General features: G+C 42.7%; 1 protein-coding gene across 1 annotated transcript in view; it reads right to left on the reverse strand.

Annotated features, from left to right (window-relative positions):
- Window positions 1-509: 509 nt before the first annotated feature.
- MED27 (mediator complex subunit 27) overlaps window positions 510-20,869 on the reverse strand; it is a 540,607-nt gene continuing 520,247 nt past the window's right edge. The window contains exons 7-8 of the mRNA XM_073600521.1: window positions 20,589-20,666; window positions 510-1,030 (exon numbers count right to left, since the gene is read on the reverse strand). Of these exons, the coding sequence (XP_073456622.1) occupies window positions 896-1,030; window positions 20,589-20,666 (213 nt within the window). The 3' untranslated portion in view covers window positions 510-895. The remainder of the gene's footprint in view (window positions 1,031-20,588; window positions 20,667-20,869) is intronic.

Genomic DNA, 20,869 nt, shown 5'->3' on the forward strand with positions numbered 1-20,869 from the left:
AGCGGAGCTTCCACTTTTGGGCGGAACTTTGCTTTAATGTGAAATGTTGCTGATTCTTATCTATAGTATTTACAAAGTATATTTTTAGGAAGGGGATGTTGCTAATGTACAATGGAAGAATAAGGCTAATGAATAAATAATATGTTTAGTATCCTGGATTTCGGCTTTAAAGTCACTTACATGTTTCAAATACACAGTCATACCTGACAACTGATTATAATGTTTCCTAAACAGGAATCTCACTTCAAAATAAATCTAGACTTTCCCTCTAAATTATACCACACACTCTAAATGCCTCTATAGGTCTGGCATTTAACACATTCATTGAAAAGAGAACAACCAGTGCATATAGCTGTCCGTGAAAAGCATAGTCATAAGTGATGCTCCATGCAGCATTAAAGACAGTCCATGGGGAAGATGCCCTGAACAAAGGCAAACACATTTATACAGCCTTATGCACCCCTACTGAATTCTATTTTCCAGTTTATGGACAAATTCATAGCTACAAAGATGATAAAAACATTTTATCAAAAGCAAAACAAAGATATACAATAGCTCAATATGTAGCAAAACATGATAAAGGATAGAAAATTCTATATTTTTCTGGTCTCTTCGGAGATAAAGATGGCATTTGATAAGATGAGAAAACAGCTGTATAAATCAGGATATTCCCAACCTCCCCTTAGTTTTAGAATTCAGCCATATCTAAATGTCATTGATGTGCCCCAGTCACTGAGAATTGGCTGTACATTAGTTGAGCCTTTAGAGAGTTTCTTTTCTCATCTGTGGGGTTCAAAGGTCCACTTGTGGGTTTCAAACTTGTCCAGAACAATCACAATAAAGTGGCATGAAGATGGTGTCCCCAAAAGCCCCCACAGAGATCAGCTCTTCGACACTACTGGCGGCAGGTATCATGAAAAGCCTCCAAAGTACGGAAATCTCTCCATGTGGGTGGCAGGCCGTCCTGTAAAAACTTCCCGCAGCGTTGGCAAGGAGCCTGAAACAGCTTGATATAACTTCTTAACCAGGTCTGCAAAGAGGAGGGAGAGAAGGAGAAGTGGTGAAATTACAAGCATCACCCTCGCTGTCATGTTTAATGCTCGTGGTAACAAGATGACACACTCTGGCCCAAATCCAGCAAAGACACACTGAATCTGCAGGAGCATACAAACTGTGTCCCCCCTCTGTTTACAAGGTCACAAGATAGCTGAGCTGAAGGCTTTGGACTGGACTTTTTTTTTTCTCTAAGACTCAGCTGTCCTAAAATTGGCCTTCCATCTGGTAGGGAACTTTTTATTCAACACGCAGAAAAACCTCCACACTCTCCAAAAATAAGCAAAGCTGCATAGAGACTATGCTATAAATATATAGCTAAAACGCAGGAGTTTTGCAAAACGTAGACCTTTTAAATAAAACTGATCTAACCCATATTTATAAGATTTTTAATTAAAACCTGTGCAGGAGCGTAGGCTTGTGAGGTCTAGTCCGCAGGGTTCCCAGGTGGCTGCAGAAAGGACAGAGTGGCGTCTATGATGTCTAGGCAAATGAATGTGTGGGAGCAAGGGTCTGTGGTAAGTTTTTACTTTTTGCTGCAGTTTTTTCCCCTTTTTTTTTAGCATGAAATTTTACACGGGAGGTTGAAGACTAATAAATAGAGGTTATGCCTCTAACAAGTTCTCAAAAACACAAAATTATGCTGCAGGTCAGAGACAGGGGCTACAGCATTGTTGCTTTCTTTATAAATTATATGCGTGAAAGTGATCATCTTCCTGAAACAAATTCATAATGATGTGTGTTAATGTTTTCAAGTATACATAAACCCAATCACTAAAATGTCATTTAAAAAGGTAACATTTTTAGATCAGCAGATTTTATTAACCCCTTGACGCCGAAGTGGTACAAATATGCAGCCCCATTGCACAGGGATTTTTGCCGCATATTTGGGTATCTCCTATTGTGCTGGAAGTGCCCCCGCAGACGTTCTGGACTTGTCCTGACCCCGGAAATGAATTTCCCATGTACCTGGGCTATATAAATCACTGCTTCCTTATGCATGCAAAACTTTTTATACTCCTGATGATGTGTGTGTGCTGAAACAGCTGTAGAGGAGTGTTACTATACAACACTTGAGATCCTGGCTGCCACTCTGCTTCAGATCGGCAGTGCTTCATGTAAGTGTAAGCTTACTATCCACACATGATGTTTTGTATTTGAGGTCCTGCCACCATTTTCCCTGGTTGGATTGGTGTTTTTTTTATGTAAGTGCTATAGGCACAATTGTTTTATAGGTTTATTTTTATGCTAGTTCACCAATAAATACTGCATCATGAGATTTTTTTCTTTTTTGTCATTGGTGACTTATTACTATGGATGGGATAAACCGAGTTGTTTTTACCAGGAGAAATAAAGCTGTCTGGTCATGATCCATGCACCTGCATACATTCTAAAAGAAGGTCCTTTGAGTTGGATAGAGGTGGAAAGAGCGAGCTAAATGATGACTACATACCTCTGATGACCTAGATCTTATCTTATACGCAATTTTTCCTATTCTATTCATTATACAGCAACTATATTTAATGAGTGCATTTTCCTGGCATTGGTGGAGGTCGCATTGGGTGGTTGAAGCACTAGAGGAGGGAGATCACCTGAATCATATTACTTAATACTTCTTTACAAGATTTATTCTGAACTATTTTATATTTGATTTTTTGAATATTTTCAATGTTAGACTCACTATTTTAACACTTCAGGTGTTTTGAGTTCTATCATACTGTGCTGGGCGATGCAATTTTTCTTTGTTGTTATCCCAGTGTCTTGTATATTTGCACTAAGTGCTAGCAGCTATATATATATATATATATATATATATATATATATATATATTATCTATCATTAAGCGCCAACACAATTTTTTTTCTTATTCCCAAGTTCACATCTGGGCAAGCAGCAACCACCCGTACAGAAAAAACATGCCTGATGTGTGTGGGTGCTATTCATTTTTGCAGTACTTTGCACACACTGGAAATCGCACCCGCACTGGGAACTGCACTACACTTGCAATTTCCGTACAGGTTGCCATTCCAGAAAAGAAGCATGGCAGCCCATTCAAAACACGGCTTGCAGAGCCACATCAATGTGAACCTAAAGTTGCTGCACCATCACAAATTACACAGGCATAGTGCACAGTCCCCCGAGGAAACCTGCACTTAGAAATGCCATTGCTGTCAGGTTTTTATTGCAGGCTGTGCCCCAGTTAGCAAGATTTACTCTCGCTGTTTGACCACTGTTTCCGGGACTGACAGTGATGGGGAACCCAACAATTTGTGTTATCGTAACAGGAATTGCGTGCAAATCTTTAAAGGCACTTACTCTGGTGACAAGAGGGCATTTCCCCCATTTTGGAGAGATTTCCTCTTATTTCCTGTTGTGTCTACAGAACAGGAAGTGAAAGGAAATGTCCCCAATAGGATACGATGAAATGAAAGGGGTTTAAATATTCCCTACTCTATCCAAACGTAAAAAAAAAAAGTTTTGATATACTTTAATTGGAAACATTTTAGTTGCAGTCAGTTGGGGAGGGGGCATTGAATACACATTTAGTATTCTTATGCAAAGTCTTCTTTGCCCAATCAATAATTGGGAGAAAATTAGGGATTGGCTGCAGACTGGGTCCTGCATTTGTCTGTGCTCAGCAAACTGCTTCCCTGCAGTATCTGTCAATATGTTTTTCTATCACAAGCCAAGCACTTAAAGAGCCAGAAAAAAAACCTACATTAAATGTTAGCTTTATACGAAAGACTCAGCAATGATATCATTTGATTTTTATATGCTTGACTATATATAAATATATAGATATCTATATCTAGATATCTATATATTTTTTGGGTTAGTTTCCCCTTCGGTTTGTTGTTTTCAGACACTGGCAGCTAAAAAGCTGACTGCAGTGTATTTTATTGGGATTAAAAGGTACGATACGATCCAGTCCTATTAGAAAATTAAAGCCTTGCAATGCAAATGTAGACTAAATGCCGCTTACTCAGGGCTTCAGTTTTACATTGAGGCATCGTAATCCATGCCTCTTCTCTGTTGTTGGTGACCTAATGATCTGGGAACCCCTTTGCATACAAGTGGTGTAATGCAGGAACGCTATTCATAATCACATTTATGAATAGTGTTATGACATTTATGAGGTGGCAACCCTTAAAGAAGGGTTGCCACCTCATCCCTTTAAACTTGAACGAATAAAATTACACAGGTTCTGAGGCTAACAGAACCTGTGTAATTAATGTGTGTTTGGTTTTAAAGGGATGAGGTGGCAACTCTAGGGTAAAGGCAATCAGCCTGAACTGGACCCAGGCTCCATTGGATCAGTAGTGGGGCCTTGGCACTACAGGCCCCACATGCAGCTTTCCCGGGCCCAGGCCCCTTCTTAGAACAAAACCTTTCAGCGGCACGCTGTCACTGCTGAAGGTGCTTCCATCTTCACCTGGTCTTCCTTCCTCTGGCCTTTTGATTGGGCGCACTGCGATGCATCACTCCTGCGCATGGGAGTCACAGAGCTTTCACGGGATGGCACGGATATGCCATCCCTTCAGAGTGCATGTGCCAGTGACATCACCTGCTGCATGCAGTGTGAATATCTCCTAAGCAGTGCAAGTTTAGGAGATATTCACAGTACGTACAGGTTAGCCCAATTATTATATTATTTTACAACTGTACTTCCACTTTAAAGCCAAACTGTACTTTGCTTAAATGAACTAAATACATTCCAGATGCATCAAAACAAAAAGGTTTCCAAGCCTTGCAGTTTATTTTTAAAAATCAGCCTCCTTCTGAGTAAAAAAGCCACCCATCGCTCTCTATGTGGGAGCAGTGGTCTCTCTGTGGATGTCCGACAGAGCTCTCCAATCAGTAAGTAGCCCTGAGCATTGCTGATTACATGTTTTACTCATCACACTATATTGTGGCGCTAGCTGTCGAACAGTAACTCCTCTAAAATGGATGTTCAGCAAAGAGTTCATAACGTTCATATGGGACACATCATAGGCTAACTAATTTCCAACACTCAGTGCAGCTCAAGAGAGTGAAAAATTCTATAAAGCAACAAAAAGAAACAAGAGGGCGCATCCGAGTGTAGTAAAAACACTCACATTTATTGATAAACATGACACCCACCAGTGGATAAAGTTCATATGCTTAATTGTTCTTCAGTCGTTTAGTCATGTTCGACTCTTCGTAAACTCATGGACCATAGTGCGCCACGGATTGCTGTCCTCCACTGCCTCCCCGAGCTTGCTTAACTGCATGTTCATTGTTTCAACAATGCTATCTATCCATCCCGTTTTCTGTCGTCTCTTCGACTTTTTCCTTCCATGTTTCCCAGCATCAGGGTCTTTTCCTAAGAATCCTCTTTGCATTAGGTGGCCAAAGTATTTGAGTTTCAGCTTCAGGATCTGTACTTCCAGTGAATATTCAGGGTTGATTTCTTTCTAAGAAGTACTTTACTCCTTATTAAATTTGAGTTGCCATTGTTGTTTTTATCTATAAAGTATGTCTTTTTTTTTACTGCATTTGGATGCACCCTCTGCTGTTCTTTTTTTATCACAGAGAGAGCAAGGGTGTATGTTTTTTTTTTTTTTTTACTGCACTTGGATGCGCCCTCTGCTGTTCTTTTTTGTTATCACAGAGAGAGCAAGGGCCCTTCCCCTACAGCAGGTTGGCAGGGGTCACACTTTTCTCCTGAGGTTCTGGCTGCCTTCTACAGAAAATTAACTGCAAGGCTTTGAACACTTTTTTTATGCCCCTGGAATGGATTTAGCAGATTTAATCTGAAAGTTCAGTGAGCTTAAACATGTTAAAGCTTTACTAAAATGTAATTAACTAGATCTACATATATTTTAAATTGCAACTAACTTGACAGACTGAATGAACAATTTCGAGCTCCCAACAGCTTTTTGCAATGATGTGCAAGTATGTGCTGCCTACTTGCAAATTATGGCAGACTTACCCAACAAAGCGATCACCTCCAGCGCTGTGCTGTCCATGAACCCCTTCCCACTGATGGTATGTCTATCCTCTCCCAATCCTCTTCTGATGTTCATAGTCCTTGGCCACTTCAATTAGCCAGGATGACCTAACTTCCACACATGAGCATGGAAGTTATATTATCCAGGGACTGCATCATGCTAAGACTATACACCAAGCTGTGCATGCAAGTGTACATTGCAGAAAAATGTTCTGACAGGCAGGTAGAAGCATCTATGAGAAAAAGCTTGTTTTGCACATGTTAAAATATACACTTTAGGCCTGAAGATTAGTTAAAAACCTCAAATGCTATATATTTTCTGAATACAAAGACCCTGAAAAATAATATGGTGGTAGTTCCATTTTTTATGTCACGCAATATTAGCACAATGGCTTATCAAACGCATATTTTCAGTAAAAATGCACTAAATTTAATATTAGTGCACAGAAACACAACATATTCCTTTTTTTTTTTTATACTTGTAAAAAGATAAAAGATAAGGTTGTGCTAAGTAAATATATAACAAACATGTCAAGCCTTTAAGTTACATACGCCTGTAAAATGGCGACAAACTTTTGTACGGAAAATAATCCATAGGCAGTACTTTAAATGCCATTCCGAGTCATCAGTTTAGGGCTGACCATGAATAATGGCGCTAGAATTATTGCTCCCACTGCAGCTTGCGCAGCAATATATAACACCTGTAGCGCAATAGTCCATTTCATATATAGCCACACCTGAAACATGTATACGCATGTACACGAGGGTTTAAAAGAATCATTTGTTTTTATATTCATCACTAGGCTTTTTTTAAAACACTTTTTTTTACTTTATTGCTATCACATAGCGGGCCAATAGCCCTCCCCATGTGATGATATAACTTGTTACAGGCTCTCTTTAATGAGACATCAAACATCTACTGGACCCATGATGTCTCCCCTGCACTCCAGTGAAACTAATGGAGCACAGATGGTGCTCCATTAGCTCCTTTCCCAACCAATGCTCCCAAACGGAAAAACGTCTCTGAACCAGAAAGGAGCGTAAAGGAACGTAATACACATTTGCTTTCTCGTTCATTCACCGAAGAGAGGATTAAGCAAACGGATGTTTACTGAGCTTCTTTTGCCCTACCCAGCGAGACCCATCTTGTCTGCTCTAGGCATGGTGCTGGGACAGCAAAGCCTAGGATACATGATGTGGGGGGGGGGGGGGGGGAGTTCTAATGCCTGTGAAGTAATCAGGTGACTTTACAAATGTCAGAATAACTTCTACCAAATGTGAAATACACATACTTTCTCAAGCGCCCGTTGGAAGTGTATGTAAAAGCCACCCAACATTGGTTACAGATGAACTCTGAATAATAATAATAATAAAAAAAAAAGCGAACACTAGCAGCATTTTTTCTTATGGTACCATTGAAAAATAGGATTTTTATAACAGCTTACCTGTAAAATCCTTTTCTTTGAAGTACATCACGGGACACAGAGCCATAGTAGTTACTATGTGAGTTATAGGCCACCTTCAGGTGATGGACACTGGCACGCCCTAAGACAAAAAGTGCACTCCCTATATAACCCCTCCCACTACTGGGAGTACCTCAGTTTTGTAGCAAAGCACTACACATGTATACCAAAGAAGGGAGGGGCCTCTGTGTCCCGTGATGTACTTCAAAGAAATGGATTTTACAGGTAAGCTTTTATAAAAATCCTATTTTTCTTATCGTACATCACGGGACACATTACCATAGTAGTTACTATGTGGGATGTCCCATAATGCCAACTGAACGGAGGGAGAAACAACAAAAGTAGGACACCAAGAGACAAGAGAACTTATACTGCAGCCTGCAGTACACTGCATCCAAAGGCGATATCCTCATGACCTTTTACATCTACTTGATAGAATCTGGTGAATGTATGGACTGAAGACCAAGTTGCGGCCTTGAAGATCATAGCCATGGAGGCTTGGTGATGCATTGCCCAAGAAGCACTAACAGCCTAGGTGGAGTGCGCTTTAATATGAAAAGGAGGAATTTTCCTCTTTAAACCATAAGCTTGAACAATCACTTGACGAATGCATTTAGAAATAGTAGACTTCGACGCTGCCTTTCCTCTTTTAGGACCGTCTGGCAACACAAACAAAACATCTGTTTTACGAATCTGAGCAGTCACTTTCAAATAGACCTTGACGGCTCTCACCACATCAAGAGAACGTAGTGACCTTTCTTCCGCAGAATGAGGTTCTGGAAAAAATAAAGGCAGAACAATATCCTGGTTTAAATGAAAACCTGACACTACCTTCGGTAGGAATTTAGGATGAGGCCGCAATACAACCTTATCCTTATGAATAATCAAATATGGCTCTTTTACAAGAAAGAGCGGTCAACTTTGATACTCTTCTTGCAGAAGATAAACACATTGGGAAGTCCAGAGCTTGGACCCTCTTGTTCCAAGTTGACAGAATACTGTTTTACAGCAGACTTGAATTAAACTGTGCATAAGGAACGGCCTCGAAAGAAGCCACCATCTTTCCCAATAACTTCATGCAAAGTCGAATAGAAGGACTCTTCTTTGTTTTGACCAACTGAATCAGTTTCTTTATGGAACTGATCCTTTCCTGGGGCAAAAACACCTTCTTCTGAACTGTATCTACGATCAGCCCCAAGTACTGCAATCTCCTTGATGGTTTTAAGGAGGATTTCTCTAGGTTGAGAATCCAACCTAGGTATTCTAGGTAGCTGGGTTTGGTTGCATTCATCTTTGTTGTTCCACCTTTTACCCATCACTGTTTACCCCTTTTTATTCACCCATTTTTATTCAGCACAATTTAAATAAGTAAGGCATGATTCATATACTGATACAGTATTTTTGGCCTCTTTTGGGGTCACATATAGTTACCAGATACACTATTTTTATAATTTTTTTATATATTTTTTATATATTTATCATTTATTCAAGATGGATGTTGAGATAGATTGATTTTTGTTTCATAAGTCATATTTGTTCTATAGATACCGCTATGATGTGCATCAAATATGAGATAAAAGTTCCTCTTGTATATGTTTTTGAGTGTTACCAAGGAGTATATGAGTTCAGGAATTGATGTCCCCATGTTTTTAATATGTTTGCTATGCTTTTTCATTCTGATCTTTACAACAGTTTCGCCATGCTAGTACATCTGTGCTTAATTTAGGACATCCGGTGTCACATATAGCTGTCCACCTGCACTCGATCCTTCTGTGCAAAGATGATAGAGCGCGATGGGTGGGCGGAGCTACGCCCCTCCACATTATACATCCACACTAGCCTCTTCCTTGTATGATATTGAGGCTTGAAACACAGAGAGCCAGAGCGTGGGGAGGACTTCCTGCAATGTGATGTCAGGTGGTGGTTTTGGCAGCCCGTGATTGGGCTGCTATACCACCACAACCCACTCCTATCCACCTAGATTGTGATTGGTTGTGAGGTCCGCCCTACAGCGATCAGTCACAGCTGATAGGACATACTCAGCTTCTTGTGATTGGATAGCTGAATAAGTGTATGTTGTTCTTACTTACCTGGTTGTTTATTGGCTGTGAGGTCCGTTTCACAACGTTCTCTCACAGCTGATTATAGTCTGACAGCTGAAACAGATTTTAAATCAATTATGTGTCTATATATACACAAGCGTGATACCAGACAAGGGACAATATGCCCCATTAGAAGGACCTCTAGTCCGAAATATGTCGGGTTGCGATCGATTTTTTGTTCCTGGTACCACGCTACTTTTTATTGTGATCACTTTTATCTTGGCTGCTGTTATCTGGATTTTTACTCTATTTGGTTTAAAATAAACCTGCTTCTTTGGATTTAAGCACTATGTGGAGCCTTTTTTTCCTTTTCCATGTCCCCATGATGGCTTTGTGAAAGGTGCATTTCTCCTATATACACCTGTCGGAGAAGTGCGTACAACCAGACCTGGAACATCTGATGTCTTTAGTTCGTTTACCATTGCTACAAAGGAACCAGTGGAACCTGCCGTATACGCCTCTACAACAAACACCTATTTGAATCGATCGATCGATCCTTAAGCCTGTATGACACCTAGCCGTACGGCAAACGTGTCCACCTGTTCCGGTAAGCATATTTGCTCCATTCATTCTTTGCTGTGGATACTGAGTATTGGAACACCACCTCTGTGAAACCACGTAGCACCCTTGAGATACTTCTCACTCATCTTACATTTATACTGCTCACCTTTGTTGAACATTTACATGATCACAATGTTCACGTTATTGGTCGTTAATATGATCATGGACTCACTATAATAATACAATATTGTATTTTGCTTCCTGCATTTTTTATATTTAGTTATATACTATCATGCTGCACAGCTGATAGTCACATTTGTGTTGATTTTTATGTATAGTGCTGCATTGTTTTTTCTTTTCACTATTCTAGGTAGCAGACTGCAGTGACCAAACTTTGGTTTAAGCGGGTTACCGACTGATCTATCAAGAGTAGATCTTCTAAGTAGTCTAGTATCGTTATACGTTGAGCCCTTAACCTGGCTAAAGGAGGAGCCAGGACCTTTGTAAACACTTGAGGTGCAGTAGCTAGACCGAAAGTCAGAGCTACAAACTGAAATGAAGATTTTCTACCTCGAAGCGTAGAAATTTCTGGTGAGCAGGGAAAATTGGCACATGGAGATAAGCATCCTTGATGTTGATTGATGCAAGAAATTCTCCCCCTTGTAGGATGGAGTCCATGCGAAAGGAACGGATATTCAAAAACTGGTTTAGATCTTTGAGATCCAAAATGGGTCTGACATCCCCGTTTGGTTTTGGAACCCGTAAAAAGGTTTTAATAAAACCCTAATCCTTGCTCTTCCAAGGGGACCACCGATATCACTCTTTGAGACAAGAGATGATCCAAAGCTAGAAAGAGAGACTCCTTTTTTACTGGATCTCTGGGAACGTTTGATCTGAGAAAACGAGGAGACGGGAATTCTCGGAACTCTAGTTTGTAACCTAGAGAAATTGAGGAAGTCACCCATCTGTTTTGACATTGTTCCTGCCAGATCCTTGAAAACTGTAGAAGCCCCCCACTTGAGTGAGCGGGGGCGCCCCTTCATAAGGAGGCTTTAGTATTTTGTTTTGTGGGTTTCCTCCCCCAGGTCCTCTTTTGGCCCTGGGACTGACCCTGAGGTTTACCTCTTGAACCTGACGCCATTGGCACTGGAGAAGAAGCACGTTTAAAAGAAAAATGCTTCTTAACCGGTAAAAGGGAACTTTTCCCATTAGAAATTCTTTGGGTATACTTATCCAGATCGTCTCCAAATAACCATTCACCATGAAATGGGAAAATGGCCAAGGGCTTTTTTTGCATGGTGTTTCGGCTGACCAATTTTTCAACCATAGGATTCTACGCACATGTACCAGCCCTAGTATGAGCCGTGAGGCCTGGAGAATAAACTCTTTCATAGCCTCTACTGTAAAACACAACGCTTCTGATATACCGGCCAAATCCTGGGCCTGCTGATCAGGAATAACCTTGAGTACCTCTATAAAATGTTCCTTTAAGGACTGAGATACTCCAATCACTGCCAGCACAGACTGAACGACTGAACCTGGGAGCGAAATATAGTTTTTGAAAAGAAATTCCAACTTCTTATCTGTTGGAGCCTTTAGCATATGAGCATTGTCCACTGGACAAGTCAGGTTTTTGTTTACAGAGGATATATCAGCGTCAATTACTGGAATTCCCCATTTCTTATAGAACTCTTCCTCCATAGGATAAAGTATTGAACACTTTTTTGGAGGGAAAAACTGTTTATCTGGGTGCTCCCACTGAGAATACATTAGCTTTCTTAGCCATGAATGGATAGGAAAGGCATGAACAGATTGGGGAGGCTTTAGTGAACCCAAACCAGAGGTGGGCTCATCGACTGACTGCGTTACTGGCAGTAAGAATGTGGAGCGAACCAATTCAGTGAGAGATTGTACCAACAATCTTTCCTGCAATCCTCATCCTTCCATATTAGGTTCTTTGGAAGAGGAGACATCAGCCTCTTCCTGGTCCTTTGAGAGAAATTCATCATCTCTCGCCCCTTGTTCCTCAGCATGAGGGTCCTGAGCAATGAACGGGGACCTGCTACACTTAATTCCACTCTGAGATGCGATTAAAGCATCAATTTTTTGCTCCAAACTTAAGATGGTTGAAGAAAAAAACCTCCTTAGTAATATACACAGGGGCTGCAGTGTTAAGAACAGCGGCAACACTTGCCCCTTCTGATGGCTCACTCTGACCAGCCATATTACTCTTAGGGAGGATGCCATCTTTTTTGAAATGGTTCTAGGCTGCCGTGTGACTATAGTCTTTCTAGAGCCCTTTTTTGAGGTGTTTTTAACCCCTCTTCCGACCATAGCCCGATGCACAAAGCAGAGGTACTATCAGAAGGAATGCATCCACTGCTTGAGCAATAGTCAAGCTCTGCCGCTGCTATTAATGCTCAGCCTGATGCAGTAGTGAACGTGTCAAAAGGAATGCCTGTGTTACTAAAAACCTCTTGCATGCCACCTTTGCTCTTGTGTCCCTCTTGCAACAGCAACAATGGTGGTTTTTAAAACACACCTTCCCGCGCTGGGTGTTGGAGGATGCCAACGCCGCGCTAAGCCCTGCCCCCCCTGTCGTCTACAGCCCTTCCTCTTATTTTAAAAAGAGTTTTTCCTGCGCGAGCACAGGCTCCGATCCTATGGTATTAGAGGGAGAGAGGCGGTAATGGCGAATGCGGGGCCTGGAAGCCGCCGAGCGGCGTGCCGTTCGCCCCTTTTTTTCATGCGCTCCTTCCCCAAGAAGAGAGGAAGAAAAAACAGCACAGGGGGAGCATATGGTGGGGAGGTAAAAGCCCCCCAGACTTACCGGAGGTCTGCTGCCGGCCGGAGGAAGAGAAAACTGCTGTTTCCTGGACACATCGTGAGCTCTCTGAGAAGCAAGAGACAGTAAGTGCTCTACACAGCCCCCAGTGGTGACACATAGGCATGACAACATTTTCTAATTAAAGGAGACATCTTTAAAAATTTCTTAGAAGACTCCACTTGCCTTTCCCGCCACAGAGTTTTCTGTGGTAAACCAACAGACCCAATCTTCACCCTTCACGGTGGGTTCTGTTAAACCTTCAGGAGCTGGTGATCCTTGAGGAAACCCACAATCCTGGACCCGTAATAGCACCACCGTCATGGCCTTAATACCAAAAAGTACTGGATCCCGGGGTCCAGCTCTCTAGAAGAGAAGCGTTACAGGCAAAACCTCATTTCTTCAGACACGAGGCCCAGGTACCATTCAATTTGGCCAAAAAGACACTTTGAATGGATCCAGCTGCATGGCTAGCCCCAGCAAGGATTGCTCCAGTGGAGCTCAGCACAGCACATCTTTACTCGTGAACAACACCTTTGACACTGGCAAAAAAACAGAGGTACTCCCAGTAGTGGGAGGGGTTATATAGGGAGTGCACTTTTTGTCTTAGGGCGTGCCAGTGTCCATCACCTGAAGGTGGCCTATAACCCACATATGGCTCTGTGTCCCCTGATGTACGATAAGAAAGCCCTATTACTTACTATATTCCTCGCTCCCCCAGGCCTCTGTCATCATCATGTATAATTCAGGACAAGCATTCCTGCATGTAAGTAAGGATAACAAGGGCGAGCTCACAATCTAGGAGGATAGCGCCGGCTGCTGAGGGTGCGATGAGTAAGATAAGTAAAAGTGTTTCTTACTAGTACCCTAGGCAACAATGAGCATTTAACCATTGCAACATGATGGAATCCACACTGCATAAGGTAGTTTTTACATTTCCATGGAGTTCAACTTAAATATCTACTATCTCATGCTTATCACTCCCTTTTTCTTTTGTTTTTTTTTTTTTTCTTTTTTTACTTGAAGTGAAGGAAACATAGTGGATATGCACATAACATGTACAGCAGGTTGTGAGATCCACCATGAAATTAAAGCAGCCCCTATGCTGAGGGTAATTAAGACATGTCGGTACTTTACAAGCTTCAATGCTCTGCTGATTGGTGCAAGAACCAAAATATTGACACTTCCATTGAATGTCTGTCAGATGTTTAGGAAGCTGGACTCAGCTGGAGTTTTACAGATCAATCAAGGAGCCATCCTTCCCCTACTGATAATAAACACTGAATCCGCTTGCTGATTCTTCCCTAGTCTGGTGATTATGAGACCTTTCCACCTGTCAGACCAGATTGGCTAACTTCATAATGGGACAAGACGAGAAATCGGAGTAGATCGATGTAACTTTCAGCTTTTCCATGTTAACATCAAATGCAATGACTCCAATTAGCAGTTAAGTATAAAACAAATATTGTACAAAAGAAAAAAAGAAAGATATGCCCTTTCCTTGGGATAAATTATGAGGACTGCTTTGGATAAATATTCAGAAACAAGTATTTTATGGCTAGGCTTTGATATACTGTACGTAGTTGGGAAAGAGTTAGGCCCCTTTCACATATGCGGACCGTTTGCCCGTTTTTTATCCATCCGTTGACGAAAGAAAAAATGGACATCAATGCATCTCAATCGAAAAAAAAACGGATGTAAATGGATGATAATCCATTTACATTTGTCTTCATTTGCTTCCGTCAACATACCTTTTTTTAGAACAGATCAAAACCCTATGTTTCTTCCGTTAAACAATTGGATCAGACGAAAAATGGATGTAAAAGGACAAACGGTTTGTTTTTGCATGAAAGAATGGCTCCAGGACTCATGTGGTTAAGGACTCTAGCTGGCAGATGTAAAAACAGATGAAAAACTGATGTAAACTTCATACATTTTTCTTTGAAAAAAAAAATACTAAACTGATGAAACGAACATTCTGCATGTGTGAAAGGACCTTAAGCTGGCCATACACTGAGTGAATTTTGTCCGGTTTCTGTCCAAAATTTGCTCAGTGGGTGGCCTTGTTCTGCCTGATAAGTCAATTCCTCAATCAACTTTTGCTGGAGGAGCTTGTTGGAAAACCTTCAACTCAGCAGCAGTTGCGTCCAACCAGATGCAGCTGCTGTTGGAGTAAGCTGATTGCTGTCAACATACAAAAGCTCAGCAGGGGGTGGATGGCGCATGGATGGAGGAATCTTACATATCTTTTATTCAGTTTGAATGAAATAAATCTAACAGTGTGTGCCCAGCTTTAGTTGGGTAAAAATATGTGGAAGCAGGGATCAGCAAGGTGTCCGTACACGGACACTGGTGTCCTTGAGCGGTCCTTGCAGGGTCCGCGGCCACCCATTACACAGACATGGGCACTGGACTCTCTGCCCCCTGTACCTCCCCCAGCAGTTTTCCAGCCTCTCTCCTGCAGGCTGCTTGAGTGGGTGGGAGCCTCCTGGCTTCTGCTGCTTGAGTGGGCAGAATGGGGATGTTCCTGACCCCTGGGGGTCACGCCCACCTGGAAGAGGGAGGTGTGAGCAGATGAGCAGAGGGAGCCGAGTGAATGTTCCTGGAGGTAAGCTCAGCTAGCGGTACATCGTGGATTCATTTACAGGCACCTCTAAGGCAATTGTACACTTAAAAAAGGGTGCGCTTGGCCAATATAGTAAAAGACTGCAGCACTGAAAAAATCCCTGGATTGGTGGGATGTGGTAAATGTGGTATTATGTGTAAAGTGCACTGTCAAAACTAAATGTATAAGTTCATAGACTTATCTGCAAATACCAACGGTGTATAAACAATTGATAAAAAAAAATGACAAAAAACTTGCGGTGTATAAACAATTGATAAAAAAAATGACAAAAAACTTGAAACAAACCAACAAAGTCTGAAAAGCAAGAGTCCTGAAAAGAAAGTTCAAAGTTCAAAATGATGGGTATGTTAAGAACAACCTTAATGACAAAAAATGTGTGTATAAAAATTAGTCCATCTGTGAATCAACTGCTAGATCCAATGAAAATGTCCATCCAAAACAATACAAAAGTAAAGTTTCAGTGCAAACATATCCAAAAATGCTTCAGCATCATGCTAAGGAATAAATAGATGGCAGCTTACCAGATCCAAAGATCCTAAAAGGATCTATATGCACGTGTCTCCACAAGCAATTAGTGATCACTTGCTGAAACTCAGGCTGAACACTGACTCCCCCTGCTGATAAAAAAATTCCAACAGGATTTATATGTGTATCCCCACCAGGGTAATTCAGGTAGTTATGATCAGTCGCTGGGATTCACATTAGACACTGGCTTGAAGTGCTCAAAATTAAGCGTGTTGGAGAGGTATAAAAAAGCTCATAGTGCATTAACTTTTTAAACAGATAAAAGTTTAACTAAAAGATGTAATTACAAAAAATTAAAATAGCACAATAGTGTGTGCATGACCGCCTGCAGTACGGTCTGTGCTCTAAAACGCCACGCTGCTAGCTCCTTGTCCAACGCGTTTCCCCTGAATAGGCATCAACTGGGATTGGGAAAGCCCCTGCCCATTGGCTGAGATACCCCATATACCCATAACCTGACCTTTCCGTTGCCCTTCTCGTATCTAGTACCACCAAGTACACGGCCACCTAGTGGTAGAAGAGAAAAGTGCAACAAGGCCAAACTTAGGGATAAATCAATAGATCTCTAGCAATCAACCAGGATAACTACTCCTGGCAAGTAAATTTGTGAGGAGCTCCCTGCCTAAACCCCAGGGTGCTACACCTATTAGAGTTTTTTTGTACTCATAATTTTATTTCATTTCAGGACTCTTGCTTTTCAAACTTTGTTTCACTGGTTTGTTTCAGGTTTTTTTGTAATTATTTATCAATTGTTTATACACGTCTGGTATTTGCATATAAAAGTCTAAGAACTTACACATTTAGTTTTGACAGCACACTTTACACTTAATACCACCTCTATGCTAAGTCTGCTGAGTTACTGCAGCTTAGCATAGAGGTGCTAGCTCACAAATGGGGTTTGCATCTCCTTTTCATGTAGCACAGTGAGAAACTGTCCCATGTGCCATGTATGCAATCCCTGACTGTCCCATGTGCCATGTATGCAATCTCTGACTGCCCCATGTGCCATGTATGCAATCTCTGACTGCCCCATGTGCCATGCATGCAATCTCTTGACTGTCCCCTGTGCCATGCATGCAATCTCTTGACTGTCCCCTGTGCCATGCATGCAATCGCTGACTGTCCCATGCATGCAATCGCTGACTGTCCCATGCATGCAATCGCTGACTGTCCCATGCATGCAATCGCTGACTGTCCCATGCATGCAATCGCTGACTGTCCCATGTGCCATGCATGCAATCGCTGACTGTCCCATGTGCCATGCATGCAATCGCTGACTGTCCCATGTGCCATGCATGCAATTGCTGACTGTCCCATGTGCCATGCATGCAATTGCTGACTGTCCCATGTGCCATGCATGCAATCGCTGACTGTCCCATGTGCCATGCATGCAATTGCTGACTGTCCCATGTGCCATGCATGCAATCGCTGACTGTCCCATGTGACATGCATGCAATCTCATACCACAAGCAGTTTTTATATAAATGTTATTTTAAACTTATTTGTACTTGTAGAACTAGGCCAGAGAGTAGACAGTGTTTTTTGATGGTTTTAATTTGAAATGTACCTTGGTGTCCTTCACTAAGGTCTGTACTTTGGAAAATGTCCGCCACAGCCTTGGTCCATGCCTATTCCTGTGTAGAAGGGGTGGGGCCAACTCAACTTTTACCAAAAGAAGTGAATTTAAAAAAAAAATGTAGCTGTCTATATCTCTGTAGCTATCAAGCTTTTTGAAACGCAGTTTTTACAGAAGTATAACTTCTGCTTATGTGTCTTCTTAAAATATTCTCAGTCTGAATTGCTCAGGCTCATGATGGTTCACTTTAGTCATATCGTATATGTACATCGGGGCAACCATATTGAAACATTCAAACTGTGTTTTTTAGAGATGAAAGGTGATCGTGTTTTACTTCTGCTATCCATCAATGCAAGTCTATCAAACTGGCTGAAAACGATACGATATCTAGGTGGCTAAGGCCGGGTTCACACTGGTGTGACATACGCTCTGACTTTGGGAGCACATGTCGCATGACATGTACAAATCAATGGTTCCCTATGAGACCCGTCTTAAGTGGTCTGACATAAGTCGGTCCAACTTTGAAAAAGGTTCCTGCACTACTCTGATTTGGGCATGATTTCAGCCCACTGATTTGCATGTAAGTCGCATCCAAGTCATATCTTCCTCCTAACTGATCCGACATGTGGCATACGACTTGTGTTCTGAGGATTTTGAGGGGGGAACCCCATGCCTAAACTGATAAAATAAAAAACGGCGTGGAGTCCCCCTCAGAATCCATACTAGACCCTTATCCGTGCATGAAGCCCGGCAGGTCAGGAGGGGGGGGGGGAATGAGCGAGAGCCCCCCCACCTCCTGGACCATACCAGGCCACATGCCCTCAACATAGGGGCCCCCCACCCCAAAGCACCTTGTCCCCATGTTGATGAGGACAAGGGCCTCTTCCCGACAACCGTGGGTGGTGGTTGTGGGGGTCTGCGGGCAGGGGGCTTATCGCCATCTGGAAGCCCCCTTTAACAAGGAGGCCCCACAGCCTGTGGCAATCCGGTGACGTCATCCGGTGACCCCGCCCCATTGTGATGTCATCCCCCGGGGCATGATGAGCGGTAACGTCACATGAGGGCAGGCTCTCCCGATGACACTACCAGATGGCCACGCCCCATGGCTATACAAGTAATGGCACACGCCAGAGCTAACACAACAGTGGGAGCTATCATCGGGAGAAGACACCAGGAGGGAGAAGAACCGGAAGGAGAACCAGAGGAAGAAGACAGCGGGGGGAGAAGAACCCGAGCCAGAAGAACCAAAGGAAGAAGACAGTGGAGGGAGAAGAACTGGAGGAAGAAGACACGTTGGAGCTACTTTAATAAAGGACTTTGTCAAAAACCTGTGTACTGGTTTTATTTATTTTTGACGCTTTTTTCGGGTGAATGTACCCCATACTCATTCACATAGGATGAGGGGCCGAGATCTGCGATGAGCCCTCCACAAACACTGCCCACTGTTGTTGGGTAGACAACATGGGGACAAGGTGCATTGGGGTGGGGGCCCGCAGAGGGCATGTGGCCTGGTATGGTCGAGTGGGGGGGGGGGCTCGCTCATCGTCCCCTTTCCTGACCTATCCGGCTGTGTGCTTGGATAAGGGTCTGGTATGGACTTTGGGAGGGGGACCCCACGCCATTGTTTTTAAGATTTTAGCGTGGGGTTCCCCCCCCATACCAGACTCAAAGGGCCTGGTATTGTCGGATCCTGTTCATTGACGTCGGACATGAAGTCGTAGGGCAAAGTCGGATCAGATGTCGTGAAACTGTCTTTATCCTGGTTTGGCAACTGTTGTTCAGAAAGCTCTAAGTTATAAAAAAATTATACTTACACCTTCACTAACCTAAAAATTCACCTTTTTAGAATAAAAACGAGAAGATGAACACCCTTCACCAGGGGTGTCGAATTCAGCATCAGCATTATAGTTGCCATCAATTGGCCAGTTGCATCTCTAAGACTATATCCATCTGTAATTTTTTTTCTCTCAATAGGTGCAGGAACTCAAGCAGCCCCCCACACCCGTGGGAAGATCTTATCTAAATGCCAGAAGTGCTTATGCTGGAAGTTCAGGGGTGCGCTATGTACAGAGTGCAGGGTTCAGGGGTGCGCTATGTACAGAGTGCAGGGTTCAGGGGTGCGCTATGTACAGAGTGCAGGGTTCAGGGGTGCGCTATGTACAGAGTGCAGGGTTCAGGGGTGCGCTATGTACAGAGTGCAGGGTTCAGGGGTGCGCTATGTACAGAGTGCAGGGTTCAGGGGTGCGCTATGTACAGAGTGCAGGGTTCAGGGGTGTACAGAGCAGTGTGTCTCAATTCCAGTCTTCAAGGCGCACCAACAGGTCATGTTTTCAGGATTTCCCTCAGATGAAACAGCTGTGGTAATTACGAAGGCATTGAAACTGATCAAATTACCTGTGGAAAATAATGGCGAGCCTAAAAACATGACCTGTTGGTGCGCCTTGAGGGCTGGAATTGAGAAACACTGGTACAGAGTGCGGGGTTCATTCAGTCCACGGGCCTTGTGTTTGAAAAGTGTGCCCTACACCCTCCTCATCCCCCCCCCCCCCCCCCGGTCCCTGCTGTACTTACCTCCATGGGTGATGGGCTGTCAATGCCCTGCCCAACAAGTATAGCAGTCCTGGGAATTTAAATCCTTGCTCTCCTCCTACTTCTTTCCAGAGGACTTTCAGGACGGATCAGAGCAATTCTGATTGGTCAGTGGCACAAAGAATTGCTCTAATCCATCCTGGAAGCCTGTCAGAAAGAAGGGGAAGAAGAGCTTTTAAATCCCTGGACCTCTACACCGGCTGCGTGGGCACGGACAGCGGTAAACTAACCCTCTAAATGTGCCTTGTACTAAAATATGTACTCACTAAAAATACACTTTAGCTGGTTAAAATATTCAGCAAGCACACAATATTATTTTTCAAGTTATAGATATAAATTAGAACATTCCATTCTTACCATAAAAGATCGGACCACTACATCTGGCATCTGAGGCAGCTGGTAGTGCAGGAGGGCAGTTGTGGCATGATCGGTAACCTGAAGGATTAAGAAATATTGTTTTGTCAATGCTTAAAATACAGCATTAACAAGGGTGTTTTTGTCAGCACATTACAACACAACACTGCATTAGGACTTAAAACACTGTGTATTTTCTGTTTCATGCAGTACTCAGTGGCTCCTCCTGCCAACCCTACACAACCAAAGTATACAGAAATGACATAGGGGTCAGTGGAAGGAAC

This window comes from Aquarana catesbeiana, linkage group LG09 (genome assembly GCF_042186555.1).
Source record: "Aquarana catesbeiana isolate 2022-GZ linkage group LG09, ASM4218655v1, whole genome shotgun sequence".
Taxonomy (NCBI): Eukaryota; Metazoa; Chordata; class Amphibia; order Anura; family Ranidae; genus Aquarana; species Aquarana catesbeiana.